The following is a 12,492-nucleotide window of genomic DNA, read 5'->3' on the forward strand; positions in this document are numbered from 1 at the left end:
GTGCTCTGCTTTATAAACATTGCTTTTGCACGTTTACCGCTGCTTCTAAAACCCGCAATCTCGTCGTTAATATTTAGCATGCATTCGTAAGTACAATACGGTTCTGTGTGCAATGATAGGCACACCGGGACTCGACGTACGTCCTTTTACTCACAAAGCATAACAACAGAAGTAGTACACTTGGACGTAAAAGGAAATAAGTTTCAATGTTTTTGTTTCGAGGTCGAAATCATACAGAGAATTTTTGTAAGTTAAAGAACCATCCATTGTCCCACAACCCACAGTTTATTAATTATTGTTCAATTATTGTTATATCAACGACATCATACAGTAGTCCCTCGCTAATATTCACTGTTTTTCCCCTCGATATAGTTCGTGAAGCCACGTCCCATCAATTTCTGCAACTGTATCAACGAGGTAAACGTTAAAAGCTTGGTCATTAAATGTTCATACATAAGACTAACAAATCTTCCTCGAAACATATAAATTAAGTTCAAAAATGAGGAAGAAGAAATATATAAGAATCGGACATTGAACGTACTAAAAAGATGCAAAGTAAGTAAAAGTATGATACGAAAGAATAGACTGATAATTACTGGTGAATATGTTATAAGATGTAACGTTATTAACTAATTATCCTTTGCTATTTTAAACTTGAGCTACCATAGAAAAACCTTACAATTTATAAAAAAAAAAAGATAGAGGCCAAAATAAGACGAAAATTAAGAATACCAATTTGTTGATGGATGCTTCGTTAAAAAGTTATTAACGTTTAACGTTATGCCCGTAATGAATTTTTATCTCAAAACTGGTTAGGATTTCGAGTGTATGTCTATTCACCAAAAATGATTGTTATTGATCCCTGCAATCGAAAATAATTTTTCCAGAACGATTTGAAATTTTTTAATTTCGCCGAAAAATTTGTCCACCTACTCGAATTTTTTTCTAGAAAGTGGGTCGGATTTCGGGGGTATGTCTGTTCACTAAAAATGCTTGTAATTAACCCCCGCTATCGAAAATAATTATTCCAGAACGATTTGAAATTTTTTTTTTTCGTCGAAAAATTTGAGCACCTACCCCCTTGTCGATTTTTCTTAAAAATTCGTTTTTGATTTTTAGTAATTTTGTTTGAAGCCCTACAGAAAAATTGTCTAATACTTTTTTGTAGGTACTCATGAGATCTATTTCAAAAAAAAGTTTCATTGAAATATATTCACTATTGGAGGAGTTATGACTGTTTGAATATTGGACCATTTTTATGGGGTTTTTCTCATTTTGCGAGGTCAAGGATCAACTTCTCGAATATTTTTACGATTTCTACATATTCTCCATCAAAATACGCGTAGTTTGCTTTTTTAAACATTAAAATCGTCCAATCCGTTCGGAAGTTATGACATTTTAAAGATTCGCATGAAATTTCAAGGTAGCAATTCTGGCCTCACATTAGGTTTTCGGTAAGGAATTTTTTTCTCGAAAATGGTTAGGATTTTGAGGGTATGTCTATTGACCAAAAATGCTTGTAATTGACCCCTGTAATTAAATATAATTTTTTTAGCATGATTTGAAATTTTTTAATTTCGTCTAAAAATTTCAGTACCTACTCGAATTTTTTTCTTGAAAGTGGATAGGACTTCGAGGGTATGTCTAATGACCAAAAATGATTGTAATTGACCCCCGTACCTGAAAATAATTTTTTTAGGACGATATGAGATTTTTCAATTTAATTTTTTAATAACTTTTTAATGAATCCTCAATCAACAAATTGGTATTCTTGATTTTCGTCTTATTTTCTCCTCTAGAATCCCCCATTAAAATTCTTCCCAGGGGTGACCGAACACCCTGTATATACACACTTTGATTTGAATAAACGTTGAACAGTTCTCTTTATTTCACTTTCAGTGATTCTTATTTTCAGTACGAACTTTAACGGGAGACCACTGTAGTTGCAAAATTTATTAAACGATAAATTCGTTAGAGGTTGTAAGCTCTGTTTCCCTATCGATGAAATTATTTTCTTCATATCTAATTTCTGAAGAAACGGGAGAAACGCGATTCGAGACAATTTTATCGGATAGATGAATTTTTAATAAATACCTAATATGGTATGAAGAGTGGACTAATGCAAGAATTATACTAGCGACCTGATTTCGTGTCAATTCAAAGAAATATAACTCGGCACGCGGCTCGATCTCGTAAACTAGGGCACTTGTTGCAGGTTCCAAGAAATTACGGTATTATAGTAGCTAAAAATATAAGACCACCTTCTTTGGAACATAAATTATGTTCCTACGACACTTATACGATAAAATTAATCGTTACTATTTGAAACAGAAAGCAGAAATACAAAAGATATCATGAATTAAATATCTTTGTAATGTATCAGTGATCTTAACACTAAACCTACCACGACCGGTTGAACGATTTATATTTTTTTTTTTTGTGAAAAATCGGACAAAATTTGGTGTCAAATTCTGGTTAGCTTCCGATATAAATAGGAAATATAGTATAGCAAAGATGAAAGGAGAAAATCTTTAGTTTTCACTGTCTTAGAACAGTCTAGCAACATGTATTAAAAATAGTTAAATTTCACACACGTACAATTCCGAAGCTAGTAGTGTTTTCTTCATAATTGAGTCACTGTTAGAAGCGATAAAACCTTCCCTTTAAAATAGTTTTTGGTTTCTGTCGATTCAATGTTTCGTTTTGGAAATATCGTAATTACTGTTTAATATGAGCATGTGAGGTCAATGACCTCGCGATGTAAACAATGAAAAGTACACAAACGCTTTGAACCCTTATATATCACCGGAACTAATTAGGCTATCGACTTGAATAAACACTCATTTTAAAGGACTTTTCATTCTCTATCCGACGAATATATCAACTATTATTAGTTGTGCTGTCTTCTATGTTTATTTTGATATTTACTTTGACGCTATAAACCTAAAGAAGTTTCACCAATTCCTATTGATTATACGACTAATCTGCGATGAAACTAGATTCTAAATTGTTAATTTAATTGAAAATCAATTTAAATTTGAATACAGGATGCTTGAGTAATGACTGCCAACAATTTCTCGTAAATAAATGTTTTCTCCGGAATTAACTACAGTATCGACGTGAAACAGAATCCATTTTCAAAGGCGTTTTATTTTCTATCCGATAAAAATTTAAAAATTTCGACGTAGTTTATAAATTTTCTGTATCGAGTTAAAATACTATAGTATGCACATTTAGAGTAAAATTACTGAATATTTCTGTACAGATTTTTAAAATGGATACTTTAAGAAAAAATATGTGACATAAAATAAAAAGATATCTTACGAATAAACTTTAAAATACAACTTTTTATACACATAATTCAAACTTTAGAAGTACGTTACCTCGTAAAAGAAAAATAGAAAGACTGGTTATATACTGTGTCGGTAGGTTTAGTGTTAAACATTTCTCTAAATGTTTGCTATTCGTGCACTCTATATTTTGCAACGTTTTACTTTCATGGCTGCTAATAACCCGGGATCTGCGTGTAATTGAATTTATGCAAATAGCAATTATGTTTATATGAATGTGTGAGAGCCGACTCGATCCATAGTAATACATACGTGGAACACCGAGCGTGCATGCGCGTTTATATAGATATACGCGATACGCTCGGAATCTCGGAAGCGTTGTATCTAAGTACCTCTATCTACATTCTCGGTTAACGCGATAGGTCGAAACTAGTGGAAGGAGAACGATCAAGGACGAAAAGGAAGTACGACAAGGCCGGGGAAAGCGGAAAAGATACTAACGAGGGTTTAGGGGGGATGCACGAAGATAGAAAGGATCAGGTGGAAAGTGTAAAAACACGTTCCATGCTGGGAATATTCCGAAACATGGTCAATGAAAATGCGGACAAATTGTGTTACAGAGAAGAAATAGAATCGTGGTTTAGTAGCTGCATCTGTGCCAGCGTGCATTTACGCGGGCGAGAATCGTCGAGTGATTTAAATTTACGAATATTGTCGTGTGCATTCGCGCATTACTGTATTACATGCCGGCGCATAATCACGCATGGAGCTATCGACGAGCCTTCGTTGCAAATATCCTCGTTAAATGCACTTTGACAGAGCTTTCGCTAAATCGGTGTATACAACGCTTTTGTCGATTCTTTATTTTATTCTACACGGTATTCCATTTATCTCGATCGCCTTGATATAGCATTTTACAGTAAGAGCGATAGAACTTTTGTCTGTCATGGCCGCTATATTTGTTATTCATTCGTTCGAGTCGCGTGACATTTGTATTTAATAGTACTCTATTGAATATTTATGGAACGAAGTAGAAAGGTAATTAAGAAGTATTGATTCGGGTACAATTATTTATCACACTACAGTAATGATTCTTAAAATGAACCCATACGTGATTCGTAAATTGAACATTTCTATTTCTGTCAATTTTAATTTTGGATTTTTTTGTAATTGATCATTCGAAATAGACATAGATAAAATCAACTATTTGTTTATTTAACGAGGGATGACTCCTTTATCATGTATGATTACAAAAAATGTGATAGGTAATGTGAGCATATCTTCAATTCGTAAAAAATTTTAAATATGTATGCAAACGAAAATTACTTGATTAAATTTATTGATGGAATTTCATCATGGGAATATTTTAATAAAATGATTTTTTCCCGGTTTCGAGGGGTAAATACCCCACTGTGCGACGTGTGTACACCTACGTGAAAAAACCTAGAGGACGCGATGTCTGAAAATACTTTTATCTTTGGGAGAGGTACGTCAACAACTCAACCGAATTTCCATATTTTTTTATCAAAATGGAATACAATAACTTTATACGAACCTCTTCCCGAGACTGCAACCAGGTTTTTTCCCGAGTATACTTGCTCGTGGATATTCTATCTCTCTTATTCTCAATGTTATATCCTATTTACTCTCCTCTTCAACCGTTCAGAGACCAGAGTCTTGCTCAAACTTCACATAAAATTTGGCCGACCTTGATTTTATCGCAAGAAACGAGACTATGTAGAGAGTACTTTACATCGTTTTTACGGAACAATGTTGTTACACGGTCAAGCAGAAGCAATAAAAATGATTTACATTTATGGAGAAGCCGGAAGAAACTCAGTTCTAGAAATCCAATTCTATATTGGCGAAATATACCGAGAGGAATCATTTTTCTTGAATAAAGTACTTTTTACGATATACTTTTCTTTTAGCGGAGAATTAGCTTTTAACGATCACGGGCAATTAAATGCACTATTGATCCATTGAAAATCCGGAAGTGGCCAAGAAAAGTTGTTAGGCGGCGTTCATGGATCGAAAAATGTTAGTCCTATTGACTATGTTATTTACTTCTTTATGAGAGGAACGTTTAGTATATATATATGTACTAATAAACCTGACGTACGAGTTTGACCATTACTCGTCATATCTACTTCTTCGTCCTTAATCTGAAATAATAATTTTACTATGGAATTATCTCTTCTTCGTTGATTTTATCATTTTCTTTAGAACTAGTTATTTAGAACAGAATATTTTAGTTGTAATTCTCGGAACTTAGAGAAGCGATACAGAAGTTTTATGATTCGTCGTCCTAAAACGATACGTCACATCCAAACTTACGTATGTAATTCGTGTAAGTAATACTTAGAAATTACCAAGATATATTCGGTACTTACCAGCAAGGACTCCAGCCATATAGACCGCCGCGATTCTCAGACTTCCATGAACCATTTCCAAGGGAAGTCCCACGACCACCTGCACTCCTAGGTTAAATAGCAGATGAAGCCACCTGAAATGTAAGCACAGACGTTTCTAAGACGGTCCTCCCTTTTGTTTAAACATATAAATTGCATGATAGAATCGTAACGAGTCCATGAGAAAAATGGAACAAAAAGATTTGTACAGATTTATAAGGATTCACGCGTTTCTTCTCGGGATTTTATATCTTACATTTTTTCATCTGCTCGGTAACATTCAAAAGTCGCGTAATTCAAATATTTCGAACAAGCTTTATTTATTTTCACTTCTATAATTGTTATGACAAATATATGTTAGCGTTCTATTTTTAGTTCAGGTCATAGGAAGAGTATTGGTGTACTTACTATGAACTAATATATACTCGAGGTAAATGTTGGAGTGGTTATATTACTCGATTTAGTGAATTATGTTAACCGAAATCAGATTTGTAAAATATTGTGTAAAATTCTATTCAAAGCTTTTGATATAGTGTACTTTTTCAATCTTTATATTAAGGACAACAGTGGAAAAAGTTCTTTCAACGTTCACTTCTGCCTTCAATAATGAAACTTTTAAATTGTCGCATTTAAAAGTACAAATACAGATTCAGACCGAATAAAACACAAAGAAGATACGCAGAGGCAGCCACTCTTTGCATTCGGTCATCGAATATATTACGTTTGCGAAAGAAAGGGTGCTCGAACGAGCGCAATTTTTATCGGAATAACTTTGCTTGAAGCTTCCATCGTTTGATCTATGAATCGGAGAAAAACGTCGGGAAATTAAGGTAATTTATTGGCGATTTTAATTCGTAATTTAACCTTTTCAGCCCTAGCGGAACACATACATCCCAGCGATTATTCTCGATCGCCTATAGAACAATATGTCTGTTGAAGATGCATTATTTTGCACTGTTTTAGTCCGACTATCTGTCTACTGTTACTTTTGATTGATAATCATGACAATAAGTAGTTATTATTGAGGCAGTACGTTCCGTTTAAATAAATTGATAGGATATATTGCCCAATTTTTAGAATCGATATACAATATTCAAATTTTTATACGCACTAACAGAGAATCGAGAGTGTATATTTACTAAAAAAAAGTGATAGGACATGTCCTAGTTTCTAAAGTAATCAAACAGCTTTCAAAATCAATATGTAACTATCTCTGGTATAGGATTATTGATTTCTAATGGCAAAATAATTAAAATACGAATAGAAAAAACTTGAGTCCAAAGGGTTAAGACGACGCGAGTCACAAGCTTGATCTTAGTAGCCCACAAACGATGTCCAAAATCATCGAATGCGAATTAAAACGAACTCGAATGGATTGGAAGTTAGACAACAGATAAAAGTTAAAAGAAACCAATCGAAAGAATGATACCATAGGAGATGCATTCTTGAAAATTCGGTTCAATGATCAACCACTATCGTAGCAACGGCTCTAAACCGTGAAATCGCAGCAATTATGAATTTGATCTTCTTACTCCGGCGAAACTTCTCTACCGGAAGCGAGGATGGTCAAGCTTATCTCAACGACGTAGAAACGCCTTCAGTCGTAAGAGTGGTTTTACGCGCCCAGCGGTTTCTTTAGTTTCTCAAAACCAATCTCTAGCCCCGTCCATAATGAAAACATTTCTTTTACGACGTTCGAAGTTTTCGATCGCAACGGAAATACAAATTCGTATGACAGTGGCGTCGAAGAAATTTACTGCGTTTCATCTAGCGGTATCGCGAATTGAATGCCGTTCTCCGATACGCGATATGGATTCGAAATTAAGTAAGAAAAAGAAAAAAAAAAAAGAAGAAATAAGAAATAAAAAATTGTAGTCAGTTTTTCAGATCGTGTTGCAAGGTGAACGTACCAATAATTGACCAGAGCAAATAATGTCTCGATATTTGGCCATTTATAGTATTTAATCGTACAGTTTTATGCATTAAATGTTCTTAATTTCAAAGCATTTCAACTTTCACATATTTATGCACGAATAATTTTATCAAGTTTTGGCATTAGTTTTATCGAATAACAATCATTTCTCTACGATTGGCAAGTTTTTGTAAATCGAGTGTTCGATTAATAACGTAATGATAATCAAAATATTGCCGGGGGAAAATCCGATCGATGCTAGAATCGAGTAATTTTGGTCGAAAACTTGTAAGAAAGTTCTCGGATCATACTGAGAAGAAAAAACTGCCCCGAACAAGGAATTCCAGAACGGAGTTCGACTGCCTGACATGCAAGCTGAGTCGCTCAAGTAAGACGTGAGCCTATTAAGCCCACAATTTGCATCCTCGACGAGTCTGAGCACCGTCGCGTCTAATTACAATGCGGTCGACGCACCGAAGAATCCGATCGGCTGTCGAGAAGGCACCGAGACGCCCGAAGAAGTTCACGGGCGTCGTGTTGTCGATCGCGTCGACTATTCGGCCTGAAACAAATGCTACAAATCGAGTCAAAGAGCCCTTGATCAGCCGGACGTAAAATAAAACAGTTCGTTTCGAAGAGGATTGCCGAACTATTTAAACGACATCAAGATATCGCCATTTTTATTTATCGAGGTTTTCATTTTTCCCTGGTCCCTGCTATAACTGCACCCTTCTTCTCAACACTAAAACTACAATTAGGATGTATTTATTTGTATCAAAGAAATTAAAACGATCAAAATTTTAAAAAATGTATAATAGAATAGAAATAAATGTTTATTCGTTTTCTTATAGAAAACCATGGTAAATTTGTAAACATCGAGTAAATTGTTTACAAGTTTTATTAGAAATTTTTAACACTCTGGCAGTTCTAGTGTTAACGAAGATACTTTGTTCCTCTCAGTTTCTGCAATCGTAGAAGCCATATTCGAGCACAGTTTTTAGAAGAGCCATCGAGCAAAGAGTTATAACTCCCACAATTCTGAATACTTGTAGATGAAAAAAGAGTCTTAATATAAGACAGTTTACCTACAGTTAAGAAAAGAAATTACAAAAGAGGCTGAAAAAATGACAGTCCAGACAACAATGCCTCATCAAGCACTCTAAGGCTAGAATAATTGATTTGACGTGATTCTTGGTGGTGCTTTTGTATGTGTTACGACGTCTAATACCATAAAGTAGCTATTTTACAATTGTTTAACCTAGTGCTAGTTAAAGTTGGGCCTCGAACAGAATTTATATTAGACAGGAAAGGAGTGCGGAAACACGATTGCATAAAATAAAAAATTACAATTTGTATTGCAGAAAGCAGTATTTAAAATAATAAAAACATAGTTTTAGGATGTCTCAGAAAATATTGGAGATTTTACTTATCTTTGTTTCCTGTTATCGATAAATCATACATTGAAATAATGTATACGTATACATATGTATATACATTGATAGAATGAAAGAAAGAACCAGAATGGTATTGGAGTGGAATGCAATTCAGAACGGTGCCATAAGATCATAAATCATCGTGCTCGAAAGTATGTTTTATCACTTAGTAAATTAAGGTTTCAAAGTGTACGATACTTTCTGGGACGCTATAAAAAATTAAATTTTGTCTCATCGTTCAAAGTGCTGAAACGTTTTGCCATACATTTATAAGCAACAAACGACCAAAAACGCGCGATTCCAGCTTGGAACAATTTCGCAAATGCAAAGACGGAAGGATGTATAGGCATCGATTCGTTCGAAGTACGCAATCTCCGAAATGGAACGTGCAAAAAAGAGCTCCGGAGGCTCTTACCTCTCGAAGACAGCCGGAAGCCAGAGAGGATGACAAAACGATAATACAAGAGAACGGAAAATCCTCTTTGTAAGGGCAACGGAAGACCGCTATCTATCATTCGAACTCGTGGATAGAAATTTCGATTCGGTTTGGATCATCCTTCGCGGAAACTGAGAACCAAGAATCCGGTGTAATTTGCCCGCGTAGACAATGCTGGAGGATTCGTCTAATTGCTATCCAATTAACCGAAACTGCCGCCCCTTCTTCGAGCTGTCCTCTGTCTTCTCTGCACCCCTCCCGGGGGGGGGGGGGGGGGGGGGGGGGTCTTTGCGTCGTGACTCGAATATTCGTTGTCGGGACGCGGTGCTAAGTTCGAAAATTGATCATACGTTTGCAGAGAGAAGCAAGCTCCAGGAATTCAGACTTTCCACCAGTTTATTTGGAATTTATATAAATACAGTATATTTATTAGGCATCATAGAGAGATACATGGTTGCTCAAAGCGTTGAAATTATTAAAAGTTACCAAAATTCTTGTTGGAATCGAACAACGTTTCGCCCACTTCATTTGAAAAATTAACTATTTACGTTCGTGGTAGAAAAAATTAAAAATTTGTTGGAAAGAATGTTACAAAGATACCAAATTAAAAATAATCAAAGGAAATGGTGCATACATAATAGAATAAAATATATATTTCCTTCAAATATACGGAGTTTTAATTTTACACGAATGTCGTTATTAATTATCCTAACAACCTAATACGTATACTCCGAAGAGAAAAGTGGAGGTATGTAATCAGAAATGTAAAGTAACGTTTTTTTATATTTTTCATTATATCTTTGTGAGAATATTATCAATGGACGCGAGGTGGTTTTGTCGACGAAACCCAGACCAAACATAACTTCAAACGTGGTATTTTTAATTATATATTATTTGAATCACCTCAGGAAAATTGTTAACTATGCGTAATTAAAATTAGACCGAACGATGTACAGTTCGAATCTACTTTCATCGAGGAATCCTCATGAATCCAATAGTAATACTGAAATTAATACGTAATGAAAGAATTAAAATATTTCAGTTTCAATAGTGAAAACTTCATTTATAACATAAAAACATTTCTGAGAAATTTATTAATACGTAAACATATGATATAAAAATTGTTACAATTTTATTTTGAATCTTCTTTGTTAGAACATAATTAGACTGCGGATCTTTATGCAAATTCATATTTTTATTAATAGAATTAATGAAACGAGAGCTTTGTAGAGTTCGTATCTTACTTGAAGTATTTCTTATATTTTTGCCATAAATGCATAAAAATCCGCAGTCTAAACATCACGAATTATCCCCTAATTCGTAAATTGAAACTCTTTTGTGTTGCTTCTGTTTCTAACTTTTTGATCCCTAATCTAATATTTCAAAATATCGTGTCAAACTGAACCATCATCGTCAATACTCCCATCCTTACTATCGAGCATCATACTATCAGCGTATCTTGAAAATTGTGGGTTAGGCGTGCTCAACGATCTAGGGAACGAATTCACAGACATTATCGATTTGAATGAAAACTCGAGAACGGTAGGATAAAGGCGGAAGGTGTAGTTTCAACGAGCTGACTTTAATGTTCCGCAAACGCGAGTAAGGTCGTCAGCCGATCTAACTACTTTCTAGTAGCTAATTACACCCCGAAAACTTCTTACTTATCGTCACACTGTGAACGAGTTTGTCGAGCCTGATGTCTCAGCGTTTCGTGATTCCAATAACGAGCCGACGTAGCGCAAGCCTTTTCGACGCTCCGTTTTCCGTTACCGTGAACTTTATGCGCGACAAACGGTTTTGATTCCACTGTACAGGGCGAGTCAGCTAATTCAGACGACTTACAACTCACTTTCTCATCGAAAATAGAAGAGAAAAAATATCAGATGCAGAAGTTAAACGTTCGCTACTATACACGGAGTCTATCTACTCTCATGATCCTACTTCCTTCTTAAACACAATGGTACTGTGGCGATGTTTCCTGTATTCGCCAGCAGAGGGCTACGCTTTCTCACAAGCGCTCGATCGACATCTAAGACAGGGCTTGCTAGAAATGCTTTACTGATGAGTAAAATCGAATGTTCTCCAACGTATTTTTAAAATACAATAAACGAGCACCATACTTGTAAATTTATTTAATAACGTCACTGACATTAGGAATACTAGAAAATACCAAGGGTACTTCATCGAACTCTTTTCCATTTGTTAGGTTATAATTTGAAAAAATGTGTATCAACTGTTAAAATAAATTGAAGAGACGATGCGGCTCACTAATACTTTGCACGAACTTAATCTGTGGAAAGTTTATAGTGTTAAAAGTTACAAATCTACGGAAACTACGATTTCGAATCCTGGTACAAAGTCTCCTCGAGTTCCGCGTAAAATGCGATTCTCAGGTGCAGTTTGTTCGGCCTGAAAATCTTCCACGGCAAAAAAGAAGTAAAAGTTGCCGGTTTGCACGTGGCGCGTCCCAACGCAAGGAATAACGACAGGGTTCCCCGGAGGGTATTAAGGAAGAGGCCTTCTTTTCTGCATTTATACGACATTAGACGAGTCTCGCATAATGGTTTCGCTCGTCGAGCATGCATAAAATGTCCGCGTCGGTGACGAAGGATCCGGGTGCGCCCGATTCGTCGGACGAGGAAGATGGACGTCGTTATTTAAATCGGGGTCTCCCGTTCCCGATTCATCGCTGCGATTTCGATTTTCCTCGCCAAGAAAGTTCTTCTTCCCCCTCATTTCTCGAGAGAGAAAGAGAGGCTTCCCTTCACTTGGAAATCAATTGTTCCGAAGAAATTTGTTTAGAACTCGAGGCGAAATCGGACTATCGGCGACAGCTGCTTCATTTTCAGACCGGCGATTGCATTTTTATAAGTGCACCGCGGAACATAAAAGACCGAGGAAAACGAAGTCGAGTCACAGAGTTTCCGTGTAATCGCGAGTTTATTACGGGGAATTAATTCGTGAAGTTTTTTTCGAATCGTTCGTCCACGTATTCGACGATCGGTGA

At 35.5% G+C, this 12,492-nt stretch overlaps 1 protein-coding gene across 1 annotated transcript in view; it reads right to left on the reverse strand.

Moving 5' to 3' along the window:
- The window catches only part of Stet (stem cell tumor), a 500,321-nt gene that overhangs the window by 15,124 nt on the left and 472,705 nt on the right, over positions 1-12,492 (reverse strand). The window contains exon 9 of the mRNA XM_076773056.1: positions 5,684-5,796. Within this exon, the coding sequence (XP_076629171.1) occupies positions 5,684-5,796 (113 nt within the window). The remainder of the gene's footprint in view (positions 1-5,683; positions 5,797-12,492) is intronic.

This window comes from Colletes latitarsis, chromosome 9 (assembly GCF_051014445.1).
Source record: "Colletes latitarsis isolate SP2378_abdomen chromosome 9, iyColLati1, whole genome shotgun sequence".
In the NCBI taxonomy this organism is placed as follows: Eukaryota; Metazoa; Arthropoda; class Insecta; order Hymenoptera; family Colletidae; genus Colletes; species Colletes latitarsis.